Below are 14,747 nucleotides of genomic sequence, written 5' to 3'. Positions count from 1 at the left end.
TCAGATCAGATCCATCAGCTCAGATCAGATCAGATCCATCAGATCCATCAGCTCAGATCAGATCAGATCCATCAGATCAGATCCATCAGCTCAGATCAGATCAGATCCATCAGATCATATCCATCAGCTCAGCTCAGATCAGATCCATCAGCTCAGCTCAGATCAGATCCATCAGATGATCGGTGTCGGTGCATCCTCAGACACTTCGGGGGCTGCTCGCTCTCTCCTCTCACTGTGAATGGCCCTCTCGTCCCCCGTCTCCCCCCCCCCCCCTCCTGCTCCTCCTGCTCCTGCTCCCGCTCCTGCTCCCGCTCCTGCTCCTGCTCCCGCTCCCGCTCCCGCTCCTGCTCCTGCTCCTGCTCCCGCTCCTGCTCCGCTCCTGCTCCTGCTCCTGCTCCCGCTCCTGCTCCTGCTCCTGCTCCCCCTCCTGCTCCGCTCCTGCTCCTGCTCCCGCTCCCGCTCCTGCTCCTGCTCCTGCTCCCGCTCCTGCTCCCGCTCCTGCTCCTGCTCCCGCTCCCGCTCCCGCTCCTGCTCCTGCTCCTGCTCCTGCTCCCCCTCCTGCTCCGCTCCTGCTCCTGCTCCCCCTCCTGCTCCGCTCCTGCTCCTGCTCCCGCTCCCGCTCCCGCTCCTGCTCCTGCTCCCGCTCCCGCTCCCGCTCCTGCTCCCGCTCCTGCTCCCGCTCCTGCTCCTCTCCGCTCCCGCTCCTGCTCCCCTCTCCTGCTCCTGCTCCTGCTCCTGCTCCCCCTCCTGCTCCCGCTCCCGCTCCTGCTCCTGCTCCTGCTCCCGCTCCTCCCTCCTGCTCCTGCTCCTGCTCCTGCTCCTGCTCAGTACCTGAAGGAGCTGGTCTGTGTCTGCAGGTTCTGGGGCTGCACATCAACGACTTCACCTTACCGGACGTGACCCTGGTGGGAGAGCACGGAGACACGGCGGAGCTGGGGAGGATGCTGCAGCTGATCCTGGGCTGTGCTGTCAACTGTGAGCAGAAGCAAGGTGGGAGGGGGGGTAGGGGGGTGTGGGAGGGGGGGTAGGGGGGTTGTGTGTGTGTGTGTGTGTGTGTGTGGGGGGGGGGGTAGGTGTGGGTGGTGGGGGGGGGGGTAGGTGGGGGTGTGGGGGGGTGGTCTGTGTGGGGGGGGTGTGTGTGGGAGGGGGGGTAGGTGTGGGTTGTGGGGGGGGGTAGGTTGGGGGGGTTGTGGGGGGGGTAGGTGTGGGTGTGGGGGGGGGTAGGTCTGTGTGTGGGGGGTAGGTCTGTTTGTGGGGGGGGGGGTATGTGGTGGGGGGGGTAGGTCTGTGTGGGGGGGTATGTGGTTGGTGGGGGGGTATGTGTGTGTGGGGGGGGGGTTGGGTGTGGGGGGGGTGACAGGTTTAATCCCTTAAATGAGTTTGAGGTGCTTCCACAGTTAAACAAGTTCTTTCTGAGGAGCTGTCACCATGGTAACGCTGAGTTACCCCTGGACCACCCAACCTAAAGGGCGTCTGTAGCCTAAAGATGCAGCACCAACTGACCAGCCTGTCTGTCTCTCTCCCATCTGTCTCTCTCTCCCGTCTGTCTCTCTCTCTCTCACTCTCTCCCGTCTGTCTCTCTCCCGTCTGTCTCTCTCCCATCTGTCTCTCTCTCCCGTCTGTCTCTCTCCCGTCTGTCTCTCTCCCATCTGTCTCTCTCCCGTCTGTCTCTCTCCCGTCTGTCTCTCTTCCGTCTGTCTCTCTCCGTCTGTCTCTCTTCCGTCTGTCTCTCCCCGTCTGTCTCTCTTCCGTCTGTCTCTCTCCCGTCTGTCTCTCTCCCGTCTGTCTCTCTCTCCCGTCTGTCTCTCTCCCGTCTGTCTCTCTCCCATCTGTCTCTCTCCCGTCTGTCTCTCTCCCGTCTGTCTCTCTCCCGTCTGTCCTCTCCCATCTGTCCTCTCCCGTCTGTCTTTCTTCCGTCTGTCTCTCTTCCGTCTGTTTCTCTCCCCGTCTGTCTGTCTTCGTTGTCCGTCTGTTTCTCTCCTCATCTTTCTCCCGTCTGTCTCTCTCCCATCTGTCTCTCTCTCCCGTCTGTCTCTCCTCCCCCATCTGTCTCTCTCCCGTCTGTCTCTCTCCCGTCTGTCTTTCTTCCGTCTGTCTCTCTTCCGTCTGTCTCTCTCCCGTCTGTCTCTCTCCCGTCTGTCTCTCTTCCGTCTGTCTCTCTCCCGTCTGTCTCTCTCCCATCTGTCTCTCTCCCGTCTGTCTCTCTCCCGTCTGTCTTTCTTCCGTCTGTCTCTCTTCCATCTGTTTCTCTCCTCTGTCTCTCTCCCGTCTGTCTCTCTCCCGTCTGTCTCTCTCCCGTCTGTCTCTCTCTCCCGTCTGTCTCTCTCTCCCGTCTGTCTCTCTCCCGTCTGTCTCTCTCCCGTCTGTCTCTCTTCCGTCTGTCTCTCTCCCGTCTGTCTCTCTTCCGTCTGTCTCTCTCTCCCGTCTGTCTCTCTTCCGTCTGTCTTTCTTCCGTCTGTCTCTCTCCCGTCTGTCTCTCTCCCGTCTGTCTTTCTCCCGTCTGTCTCTCTCCCGTCTGTCTCTCTCTCCCGTCTGTCTCTCTCCCATCTGTCTCTCTCCCGTCTGTCTCTCCCGTCTGTCTTTCTTCCGTCTGTCTTTCTTCCGTCTGTCTCTCTCCCGTCTGTCTCTCTCCCGTCTGTCTCTCTCCCGTCTGTCTCTCTTCCGTCTGTCTCTCTCTCCCGTCTGTCTCTCTTCCGTCTGTCTCTCTCTCCCGTCTGTCTCTCTTCCGTCTGTCTTTCTTCCGTCTGTCTCTCTCCCATCTGTCTCTCTCCCGTCTGTCTTTCTCCCGTCTGTCTCTCTCCCGTCTGTCTCTCTCTCCGTCTGTCTCTCTCTCCATCTGTCTCTCTCCATCTGTCTCTCTCCCGTCTGTCTTTCTTCCGTCTGTCTTTCTTCCGTCTGTCTCTCTCCCGTCTGTCTTTCTTCCGTCTGTCTCTCTCCCGTCTGTCTCTCTCCCGTCTGTCTCTCTTCCGTCTGTCTCTCTCCCGTCTGTCTCTCTTCCGTCTGTCTCTCTTCCGTCTGTCTCTCTCCCGTCTGTCTCTCTCCCGTCTGTCTCTCTCCCGTCTGTCTTTCTTCCGTCTGTCTTTCTTCCGTCTGTCTCTCTCCCGTCTGTCTCTCTCCCGTCTGTCTCTCTCCCGTCTGTCTCTCTTCCGTCTGTCTTTCTTCCGTCTGTCTCTCTCTCCCGTCTGTCTCTCTCTCCCGTCTGTCTCTCCCGTCTGTCTCTCTCTCCCGTCTGTCTCTCTCTCCCGTCTGTCTCTCTCTCCCGTCTGTCTCTCTCCCGTCTGTCTCTCCCCGTCTGTCTCTCTCCGTCTGTCTCTCTCCCGTCTGTCTCTCTTCCGTCTGTCTTTCTCCGTCTGTCTCTCTCCCGTCTGTCTCTCTCCCGTCTGTCTCTCCCCGTCTGTCTCTCTTCCGTCTGTCTCTCTTCCGTCTGTCTCTCTCCCGTCTGTCTCTCTCTCCGTCTGTCTCTCTCCCGTCTGTCTCTCTCCTGTCTGTCTCTCGTCCTGCTGAATGTGCTCTGCATCGGTGAACGATTGTTACATCTTTGATCTGCATAGATTTGCTCTTTTCCCTCTCCTGCTGCTCCCAAAGGTGAGAGCCAGAGCTCAGTGTGAGAGGGTGTCATGGTTCTTCTGTGTTCTGTAGAATACATCCAGACCATAATGATGATGGAGGAGTCAGTGCAGCATGTTGTCATGACAGCCATCCAAGAGGTAACCTGACAGATGCTACTGCTGCAGTTACAGGCCGGCCAGCTACTGAACGTGTGTGTGTGTGTGTGTGTGTCTACAGCTGATGAGCAAAGAGACTCCAGTTACCGGTGGAAATGACTCGTACGTGGATCTGGACCGACAGGTACTCAGGGCCAGTCCATGTTGCCAATCACCTGTTCACTTGTTTACCTGGTCAGCTGGTCACCTGATCAGCTGGTCACCTGTTTACCTGGTCACCTAATCAGCTGGTCACCTGTTTACCTGGTCAGCTGGTCACCTTTTTACCTGGTCAGCTGGTCACCTGATCAGCTGGTCACCTGTTTACCTAGACAGCTGGTCAACTGTTTACCTGGTCAGCTGGTCACTTGATCAGCTGGTCACCTGTTTACCTGGTCACCTGTTTACCTGGTCAGCTGGTCACCTGATCAGCTGGTCACCTTTTTACCTGATCAGCTGGTCACCTTTTTTTACCTGATCAGCTGGTCACCTTTTTACCTGGTCACCTGTTTACCTGGTCAGCTGGTCACCTAATCAGCTGGTCACCTGTTTACCTGGTCACCTAATCAGCTGGTCACCTGTTTACCTGGTCAGCTGGTCACCTTTTTACCTGATCAGCTGGTCACCTTTTTTTACCTGATCAGCTGGTCACCTTTTTTACCTGGTCACCTGTTTACCTGGTCAGCTGGTCACCTGTTTACCTGGTCAGCTGGTCACTTGATCAGCTGGTCACCTGTTTACCTGGTCACCTTTTTACCTGATCAGCTGGTCACCTTTTTTTACCTGGTCAGCTGGTCACCTGTTTACCTGGTCAGCTTGCGTTCCCTCAGTGCCTGACAGGTGTGTGTTGATGTGTTGTAGCTGAAGAAGACGGTGGAGGAGCTAAACGATGCTTTGGCCACCAAAGAAGAGATCTCTCAGAGGTGTCGGGAGCTGGACCTGCAGGTAACCTCAGGGTGGCCACATCAGGCCCTTTTCTGTCCTCCTGCTCTGTGGATGAGATGGAAAAGGCTTATTTTATGAAAAAGTGCTGAAGATATGTTGTCTTGGACATCAGTGTTGGGACGTTACCGGTTGCTACGTATGAAAAGAATGTTTTTAGTCAAAATTCAATTATTACTGCCATGAGCAGCTAGAAGGGCAGACATCAGAGCAGCTCAGCAGCAGCTACACGTTAGCATGTTTTTCTGTGATTTTGTTGGAAGAAAGATGAGGGGAACCCTGGTGTCAGGTAAGAGATGGGGGCAGCGGCCTAGGGTTAGGGTTAACCTGTTGATGAGTGATGATGTGAGTAACAACCCAACACTGGTGGTCCTCCGTGACACGTGCAGCCAGGCAGGACCGCTGTGCCGGCTGAGTGTGGCGCGTTGCTGACTGTCTGCCTCCTTTAAAGGCCCTCCGTGTCCAAGAGGAGCGTGATAGGCTGAGGTTAGACTTTAATGAGCTTGAGGAGAGGGTAAATCCACACTCCTTTTCTCCTCCTCCTCCATGTCTGCTGTGTGGAAAATGTGTGCTTATCACCCCAATCATGCTTGCATGTGTGTGCACGTGTTTGTGCACGGCAGTGGGGGTGTCAACTGCCACACCTTCACTAACATGCCTCAGCTCTGGGTGTGTGACGTTTCTATAGCAACACCAGACAGCGAGCATGATGGAGACCGACAGGACTGAACACCAGTCACACCAGGACGTCAGTCGGGAACGTCGCGCTCTGATGATGTCACACTTCCCTTTCTCAGTTTCCCATTAACTGCATGACGAACACACATTTCTAATGTTGAAAGGGATAAAAAGGTCAGAAGTTCAGCAGGATGGTGCAGATCAGCCCCTAGAATGGCGGATAGGAAAGTTGCAGCACATTAAAATCACTTTTTGATGTCGCCATTTTCTGGCACCAGAACCATCCAGCAGGTGGCTCCACACACTCCAAACTCAGGCCAATGGGGTGGTGGCTGCAGTCTTTCTGTCTACATGTTAGCATTTTTGCACCGGTCATGTGACCCGGGCGACCGAGTTGCCTCATTTTGATGCTGTAAAACATTTTGCTTGGGCTTGGCTCTGTGTGCGTTTGATCCTCCGTCCACGGCGTTGAGAAGGTAGCATCAAACTGGACATGACGTGTTGGTTTGCTGTGTTTGTTTTGCCACATGACCTGACATTGAGTGAGTGTGAATAGCTCCGGTTTGAAACCTGCTCTCTGTACTCCATCCTGTCTTACACACCACCTTTTTCCTCCTGCTTGGTCCATCTCTTTATAGTTCTGCTCCGTTTCATCCTGTAGGTGGCAGCGTTGCAGGAGGAGAAGAGCAGTTTGCTGGCTGAAAACCAGGTTCTGATGGAGAGACTCAACCAGTCAGACTCCATCGAGGACATCAACAGCCCCGCAGGACGCAGGCATCTGCAGCTGCAGACACAGCTGGAGCAGCTGCAGGAGGAAACCTTCAGGTGAGGAGCTGCTCAGGCTGACCAGAGGATTAGCTTCAGCTGGGAGCCATCACCACTCATTCTTCTCCGGCAGGTTGGAAGCATCCAAAGACGACTACCGCATCCGTTGCGAAGAGCTGGAGAAGGAGCTGCTGGATGTGAAGTCTCAGAACGAGGAGCTGACGACGCTCGCTGACGAAGCTCAGTCACTCAAAGATGAGATGGACGTCCTCAGGTGAGGAGACCCCCTGAAGACGGTTGGGACCTTGATCAGCCTGTAGACACACCCCACTCCTGTTCTTCATCTACAGCCGCAGCACTAACTTACAGGAAGTGCAAATTTCTTTTTGAACTCTGTAAAAACATGTTTTGATTTGGAAAGAAAACCTTTTTGGACAAAATCCTGAACATTTCAGGTTGATCAGGTTGACGGTGTTGTCCCAGTCTTCCAGCTGACCTTCTGCTGTGGTGGCTGGGCGCTTCGGAAGGTTGTTGTGGTGGTTCAGTTGATGCTACCATGAAGAACATCTGCATCGAAAGTTATTTTAAGATGCTACTTGGTGCTAAACGGCGCTCCAGCGAAACGGCCAACCCCAACTGCAGAGGGGGTCTTCGCCTGTTCGGCTCGGCCTTCTTCTCCTTTCTCAACATGTCTTTATGCTTTTCAGGCACTCGTCAGACAAAGTCACAAAGCTGGAGGGAACTGTGGAACACTACAAGAAGAAACTGGAGGACATGGGGCTGCTAAGACGACAGGTGGCCCACACACATCCTTGCTCTTCAATCTTTGTGAGGACGTTCATAGTCAATACATCCTCAGCCCCTCACCTCAAGCCCAAACATCCCAACTGACCCCCGACCCTTGACCTTGACCCTGACAGACCCACTTCTAACCAACCTTCAAATCAAGTCTGAACCCTCTGATGTTGGGAGGACCAGCCAAAATGTCCACACACACACACACACACCACACACCTAGAATGTTGAATAAAGGTTGTAAATGTGTGTCCAGAATAAACTGATGGAGGAGAAGAACACAGTGCTGATGCAGACTAACGTCAGTCTGGAGGAGGAACTTCGGAAAGCCAATGCTGCCAAGGGCCAGCTGGAGACCTACAAGAGACAGGTGTCTGACAGGCAGCCATGTTGGCCTGATGTTGCGTCATGTGACCCCTCAGTGACTCACCTGTGTTTGCACAGGTGGTGGAGCTCCAGAACAAACTGTCTGAAGAGTCCAAAAAAGCTGACAAGATGGAGTTTGAGTACAAACGTCTGAAGGAGAAGGTGGACTCTCTCCAGAAAGAAAAGGACGTACGTAGCCTGCTTCAGCACCACCTTGTGATTGATCAGAAGTGCCTCCGGACGACATTAAACCAAGGCTTTGATCAGATCCAGTCCAGGAATATTTGCTGAATCAGCTGGTTGTCTTCTCTCTGCAGCGAATGAGGACGGAACGAGACTCTCTGAAGGAGACCATTGAAGAGCTGCACTGTGTTCAGGCCCAGGAAGGCCAGCTCACATCAGGTGCCCTCTAGGACACCTGCGGCCGTGTGGTCGGCTGACCTTGTCCTGATGGCGCCCTGTTTCTGTTTCAGGTCTGCTTCCTCTGACGAGCAGCGGTGCTTCGGATTCACTGGCTGCTGAGATCACCACACCTGAGATGAGGTACCTGGACAACATGACCGATGGTTGCACCTTTATGGTTTACTGAGGGTGCTGGTCACAGACTGAGGGTGCTGGTCACAGACTGAGGGTGCTGGTCGCAGACTGAGGGTGCAGGGTGCAGACTGAGGGTGCTGGTCGCAGACTGAGGGTGCTGGTCACAGACTGAGGGTGCTGGTCACAGACTGAGGGTGCTGGTCACAGACTGAGGGTGCTGGTCGCAGACTGAGGGTGCTGGTCGCAGACTGAGGGTGCTGGTCGCAGACTGAGGGTGCTGGTCGCAGACTGAGGGTGCTGGTCGCAGACTGAGGGTGCTGGTCACAGACTGAGGGTGCAGGGTGGAGACTGAGGGTGCTGGTCACAGACTGAGGGTGCAGGGTGCAGACTGAGGGTGCTGGTCACAGACTGAGGGTGCTGGTCGCAGACTGAGGGTGCTGGTCGCAGACTGAGGGTGCAGGGTGCAGACTGAGGGTGCTGGTCACAGACTGAGGGTGCAGGGTGGAGACTGAGGGTGCTGGTCACAGACTGAGGGTGCAGGGTGCAGACTGAGGGTGCTGGTCACAGACTGAGGGTGCAGGGTGGAGACTGAGGGTGCTGGTCACAGACTGAGGGTGCAGGGTGCAGACTGAGGGTGCAGACTGAGGGTGCAGACTGAGGGTGCAGGGTGCAGACTGAGGGTGCAGGGTGGAGACTGAGGGTGCAGGGTGGAGACTGAGGGTGCTGGTCACAGACTGAGGGTGCTGGTCACAGACTGAGGGTGCAGGGTGCAGACTGAGGGTGCAGGGTGGAGACTGAGGGTGCTGGTCGCAGATGAGGGTGCAGACTGAGGGTGCAGGGTGCAGACTGAGGGTGCTGGTCACAGACTGAGGGTGCTGGTCACAGACTGAGGGTGCAGGGTGCAGACTGAGGGTGCAGGGTGCAGACTGAGGGTGCAGGGTGCAGACTGAGGGTGCTGGTCACAGACTGAGGGTGCAGGGTGCAGGGTGCAGACTGAGGGTGCTGGTCACAGACTGAGGGTGTAGGGTGGAGACTGAGGGTGCAGGTGCAGACTGAGGGTGCTGGTCGCAGACTGAGGGTGCTGGTCGCAGACTGAGGGTGCTGGTCGCAGACTGAGGGTGCAGGGTGCAGACTGAGGGTGCAGGATGCAGACTGAGGGTGCAGGATGCAGACTGAGGGTGCAGGATTGCAGACTGAGGGGCAGGGTGCAGACTGAGGGTGCTGGTCACAGACTGAGGGTGCTGGTCACAGACTGAGGGTGCTGGTCGCACTGAGGGTGCAGGGTGCAGACTGAGGGTGCAGGGTGCAGACTGAGGTGCAGGGTGCAGACTGAGGGTGCAGGGTGGAGACTGAGGGTGCTGGTCACAGACTGAGGTGCAGGGTGCAGACTGAGGGTGCTGGTCACAGACTGAGGGTTGCAGACTGAGGGTGCAGGGTGCAGACTGAGGGTGCAGGGTGCAGACTGAGGGTGCAGGGTGCAGACTGAGGGTGCTGGTCACAGACTGAGGGTGCAGGGTGCAGACTGAGGGTGCAGGGTGCAGACTGAGGGTGCAGGGTGCAGACTGAGGGTGCTGGTCACAGACTGAGGGTGCAGGGTGCAGACTGAGGGTGCTGGTCACAGACTGAGGGTGCAGGGTGCAGACTGAGGGTGCTGGTCACAGACTGAGGGTGCAGACTGAGGGTGCAGGGTGCAGACTGAGGGTGCAGGGTGGAGACTGAGGGTGCAGGGTGCAGACTGAGGGTGCAGGGTGCAGACTGAGGGTGCAGGGTGCAGACTGAGGGTGCTGGTCACAGACTGAGGGTGCAGGGTGCAGACTGAGGGTGCTGGTCACAGACTGAGGGTGCAGGGTGGAGACTGAGGGTGCAGGGTGCAGACTGAGGGTGCTGGTCGCAGACCAAGTCTGTAACCCACTCGCTGAGGGGCCGGGGCATCTGCAGGCAGTCTGGGAGGCCCTGCTTGATGTGTGCGTACAGTCTTGGGTCTGCTGGGAAGTCCAGAGTTGCTCCAGGGCCTCCTGGACTGGAGTCCTGTTTCACATCATTTCACCTTCTTCAGAGAAGAGAAACGAGCTTCGTTTGTAAGCTGAAAGGCTGCCTGTCTGTTGCTGCCTGTCTGTTGCTGCCTGTCTGCCTGTCTGTGGCTGCCTGTCTGTCTGTTACTGCCTGTCTGTGGCTGCCTGTCTGTTTTGCTGTCTGTCTGTTACTGCCTGTCTGTGGCTGCCTGTCTGTTACTACTGTCTGTTTCTGCCTGTCTGTGGCTGCCTGTCTGCTAGGTCTGTGCTGCCTATCTGTCTGTTACTGCCTGTCTGTGACTGCCTGCCTGTCTGTTGTGCTGCCTGTCTGTTGCTGCCTGTCTGTCTGTTACTGCCTGTCTGTTGCTGCCTGTCTGTGGCTGCCTGTCTGTCTGTTACTGCCTGTCTGTGGCTGCCTGTCTGTTACTACCTGTCTGTTTCTGCCTGTCTGTGGCTGCCTGTCTGTCTGTCTGTTGCTGCCTATCTGTCTGTTACTGCCTGTCTGTGGCTGCCTGCCTGTCTGTTGCTGCCCGTCTGTGACTGCCTGCCTGTCTGTTGCTGCCCGTACTGTGACTGCCTGCCTGTCTGTTGCTGCCTGTCTGTTACTACCTGTCTGTTTCTGCCTGTCTGTGGCTGCCTGTCTGTCTGTCTGTTGCTGCCTATCTGTCTGTTACTGCCTGTCTGTGACTGCCTGCCTGTCTGTTGCTGCCCGTCTGTGACTGCCTGCCTGTCTGTTACTGCCTGTCTGTGACTGCCTGCCTGTCTGTTACTGCCTGTCTGTGGCTGCCTGCCTGTCTGTTGCTGCCCGTCTGTGACTGCCTGCCTGTCTGTTGCTGCTGCCCGTCTGTGACTGCCTGCCTCCCTCCCTCCAGAGAGCATCTGATCCGTCTGCAGCATGAGAACAAGATGCTGAAACTGTCCCAGGAAGGTTCAGACAACGAGAAGATCGCTCTGCTGCAGAGTCTGATGGAGGACGCCAGCAGGAGGACGAGCGAGCTGGAGACGGAGAACAGGTGAGCACCAGCAGGACTCTGGGCTCTTCTGGACCCTCACCTGTTTCTGATGCTTGCTGATCTTCAACAGGCTGATTAATCAACGTCTGATGGAGGAGCAGAGTCAGGTGGAGGAGCTGCAGAAGTCTCTGCAGGAGCAGGGCTCCACGGCTGAAGATGTAAGCTCTTTCCCTCTGTCCAGCACGGCTGAGGACAGAAGGTTCTCTTCCATAAGTACCGATCCATCTGACCCGTCTCAGGCTGGTCAGATGTTCCGTTGTTGTCTGGAGGTTAGAACGTGTCCCCCAGCTGGCCTGGGAATGTTGCAGAAGGTGAAAAGTAGGGCTGTGATATTCTGCTGAAACCTGTCTTTGCTTTTCAGTCTTCTCTCCTTAAAAAAGTATGAGGAGAATCTGTAAGTCTCACCGACATCTTTAAATGCGATTTCTGGGTCGGCGTCTAAAACTCTGGTCTTCATCAGGGCGAAGGTCCGAGAGCTGAGCAACGAGGTGTCGAAGAAGACCTCCTTCATTGATGAGATGGAACTGAAGTACAGCAGCAGCAGTGAGTGTGGAACATCTCAGGCCGATGCGTGTGTCCTGCTCCGCTCTGACCGTGTCTCCACCCTGGTGTCTCCACCCTGGTGTCTCCACCCTGATGTCCCCACCCTGGTGTCTCCACCCTGGTGTCTCCACCCTGCTGTCTCCACCCTGGTGTCTCCACCCTGGTGTCTCCACCCTGGTGTCTCAGCTCAGAGAGTGGACGAGCTGGAGGAAGCCCTAAAGAAGAAAGATGAAGACATGAAGCAGATGGAGGAGAGATACAAGAAATACCTGGAGAAGGCCAAGAGTGTGAGTGTCTGCTCACGCCTTGCCGTTACCATAGTTACGTTCCACCATCATGAGCCAGTGTGTCCTCTCCAGGTGATTCGGACCCTGGACCCCAAACAGAACCAGGGCTCAGGTCCAGAGGTCCAGGCCCTGAAGAACCAGCTGCAGGAGAAGGAGAGGATGCTGCACTCGCTGGAGGTGAGCAGCACATCAGGGAAATGATGATTCGCCACAATTTCCTTAAAGTTCTCACCCCTTTTGAGGAGAACTTTTTGGACACGAGGGACAATGAATGAGTCCACGACGCCTTTGTTTGTCTCCCAACAGAAGGAGATGGACAAGGCCAAAGGTCAAAGGGATTATGAGGAGAAGATGATTGTGTCGGCGTGGTACAACATGGTACATGGACCCACACTCAGACAGCTAATTAGCTTAGCATAGGAAATGGGACATGTGTGTCCAACACTCATCACTGTCGCGCTTGTGGACAATGTGGTTTGTCCTCTCGGCTGTACCTGCGGACGTGAGCTGATCAGTACATCCATCTTTTTCAGGGTATGTCCCTGCAGAAGATGGCGGCTGAAGACAGACTCGCCAACACTGGCTCCGGTCAGTCCTTCCTGGCCCGGCAGAGACAGGCCACCAGTGCCCGCCCACCTATCCAGGCCACGTCCAGCCTGCGTCCCGCAGGTAGAGGCAGCAGCGTAGCTGCAGACACCTTCTCCGCGCCACTCTCGAACTCTACGTCCTCCTCTTTCTCCAGTTTCTCCTCAGTTAGAGAGACAGGATTTCTCTCCTCTACCTGGACACCAGGAGACCAGACACACATAACATGAACCCTTCACTCCTCATCTCGGTCAGCCCTGACACGCCTGGCAACTCTGTCCTCCCTCTCATTCAGGACCTTGTCCTGCACAGTTGCTCTCAACTGGACTTTGGGTCTCGTCTGAATTGGGTTCCTTGTCCCAGTTTTAAATAATAGAATAAGTGGCAGGAGGATGTGTTCCTCCTCGCCACTAGGGGGCGATATGCAGGTTAATACAGCCCCTTTCTGGTTGAGCTCTCAGGTAAAGGTCACCTGGAGGGCAGCACCTCTAACCACAGGGATGGGACAATGGTCCAGCTTTGTTGGTCTCCTTCCTAATGGAGCAGATCACATCCAGGACTAACAGATGACTCCTTAATGAAAGTGTCTGTGTCTCAGTCCACCTCTGCCTCCGTCTGTCTCTGTCTGACTGCCCCCGTCCATCTGTCTCACTGCCCCGTGTCCATCTGTCTCTGTCTGACTGCCCCGTGTCCATCTGTCTCTCGTCTGACTGCCCCGTGTCCACGGTCTCTGTCTCACTACCCTCACTGCCCGTGTCCATCTGTCTCTGTCTCACTGCCCGTGTCCATCTGTCTCTGTCTGACTGCCCCGTGTCCATCTGTCACTGTCTCACTGCCCTGTGTCCATCTGTCTCACTGCCCCGTGTCATCTGTCTCTGTCTCACTGCCCCGTGTCCATCTGTCTCACTGCCCCGTGTCCATCTGTCTCTGTCTCACTGCCTGTGTCCATCTGTCTCACTGCCCCGTGTCCATCTGTCTCTGTCTCACTGCCCCGTGTCCATCTGTTCTCACTGCCCCGTGTCCATCTGGTCTCACTGCCCCGGGTCCATCTGTCTCTGTCTCACTGCACCGTGTCCATCGTCTCACTGCCCCCGTTGTCCATCTGTCTCTGTCTCACTGCCCCGTGTCCATCTGTCTCACTGCCCCGTGTCCATCTGTCCTGTCTCACTGCCCCATGTCTTGCTGTCAATGTCCTGCTAACATTCTCAAATTGTCTCTGTCTCCTCCCCCAACAGTGATGTCACTGCATGACTGACCCGGCTGTGAAGGGTCCGGTGCGGCTCGGTTCAGCTCGGCCCCCACCAGCGCCCTGGGTTGTTGCATGACTTTGTGTGGTCGGCATGGCAACAGCATGCGCACTAACCTCCTCAGCAGCACAGGACAGGAACTTCCTTCCCTTCTCCTCCCTTTGTCTGTTCATCCCTCCAAACCACCGCACCGTTACACCCTGAGGGGGCGGAGCTTGGCCAATGTCAGCCCTCGCCATCGGGCTGCATCCCCGTCAGACCTGGAACTTTCCCGGAGATGTCTGGACGGTCTGTCACAAGACAAACGCCTGCAGCTGCTCTCTGGCCTTTTTTCACCTTTTCATTCAAACTTAGGTCGACAAAGTCGATTCATTTTATTGATTAAACAATGTTACATGTGAGGAAAGCCCCCATTAGCCTCCTGACAGTAGCGCCATGATGCTAACTGTGTGTTAGCCCGTGCAGGCTAATGCACAAACCTGGATTCTGGCCAACAGCTAAGTTGTGAGGTTTTTAGTTGCCTGCTGCTTGTACAGGTAAATAATCCAGAGAGAGATGATCCTCCAGTTTAGTGCCTTTTTAAAGACATGAGCGAGAGACAGGCTGGTGACCAGAGACAGGCTGGTGACCAGAGACAGGCTGGTGACCAGAACCATCTCCACTCCTCTTTTAAAAGAAAATTGACCAGATTCATCAGGATTAATGGGAGCTTCTCCTCTCAACCCATTATTATTTTTCTCCTGTCAGGTTGTGAAATTGATGCATTTTCTCTGATGGCTATTTATTCTTTTGCCAGTGTACAGCAGTGTTATTACATTTTTATATTAGTGTCTTTATCGTGTCACCTGTTCTGTTACAGTAGCGGAGGGAGGAAACAGTGTTCAGCACAGCAGATTTTTCTTTTTCTGTTGATAAAAAAGCACACGTTTAACTTAATAACACGGGGTTGTCAGGTGTGACGTCAATCCGGGGGTGGTTTAGTTTGGAACTGTCAGCCGTCCATTCTCACCATTGCAGGTAGGGGGCAGCATTCCCCGTGAGCTGCTGCCTCATCTTACGGAGTTAAATCCACATTTATGTTACAAAAATCAAAGCAAAGTCAGCTCCTCAGAAATTCTTTGGAGCTGATTCCTCGAGTCCAGTTAGCTGACAGGAGAGATCTTTGGAGTTTCGGTGATTCCCAGTGTCCTTTCCTGGAAAACCTGCCAATCAACTTGTAAATAAAGCTTGTATAAAACAGGAAGTGTGTTTTCTTTTGGAGTCGGAAAAGATG

The 14,747-nt window shown here is 55.2% G+C and overlaps 1 protein-coding gene across 1 annotated transcript; it reads left to right on the top strand.

Moving 5' to 3' along the window:
* Nucleotides 1-799: 799 nt before the first annotated feature.
* Nucleotides 800-12,315, top strand: LOC130520716 (protein Hook homolog 3-like; the record flags this gene model as incomplete). Its single annotated transcript, XM_057024429.1, is given in 21 exon segments — nucleotides 800-990; nucleotides 3,640-3,707; nucleotides 3,787-3,849; nucleotides 4,566-4,649; nucleotides 5,098-5,160; nucleotides 5,986-6,149; nucleotides 6,223-6,363; nucleotides 6,797-6,884; nucleotides 7,141-7,254; nucleotides 7,329-7,439; nucleotides 7,568-7,652; nucleotides 7,724-7,793; nucleotides 10,672-10,812; nucleotides 10,883-10,987; nucleotides 11,174-11,206; nucleotides 11,273-11,355; nucleotides 11,542-11,642; nucleotides 11,715-11,819; nucleotides 11,949-12,020; nucleotides 12,176-12,272; nucleotides 12,275-12,315. Coding segments are annotated over 21 exon segments (2,020 nt in total), but the record flags the coding sequence as incomplete, so codon positions are not given.
* Between the last annotated feature and the right edge of the window lie 2,432 nt (nucleotides 12,316-14,747).

This window comes from Takifugu flavidus, unplaced genomic scaffold (assembly GCF_003711565.1).
Source record: "Takifugu flavidus isolate HTHZ2018 unplaced genomic scaffold, ASM371156v2 ctg487, whole genome shotgun sequence".
Lineage (NCBI taxonomy): Eukaryota > Metazoa > Chordata > Actinopteri > Tetraodontiformes > Tetraodontidae > Takifugu > Takifugu flavidus.
This window is presented reverse-complemented; position numbering and strand designations above follow the sequence as displayed.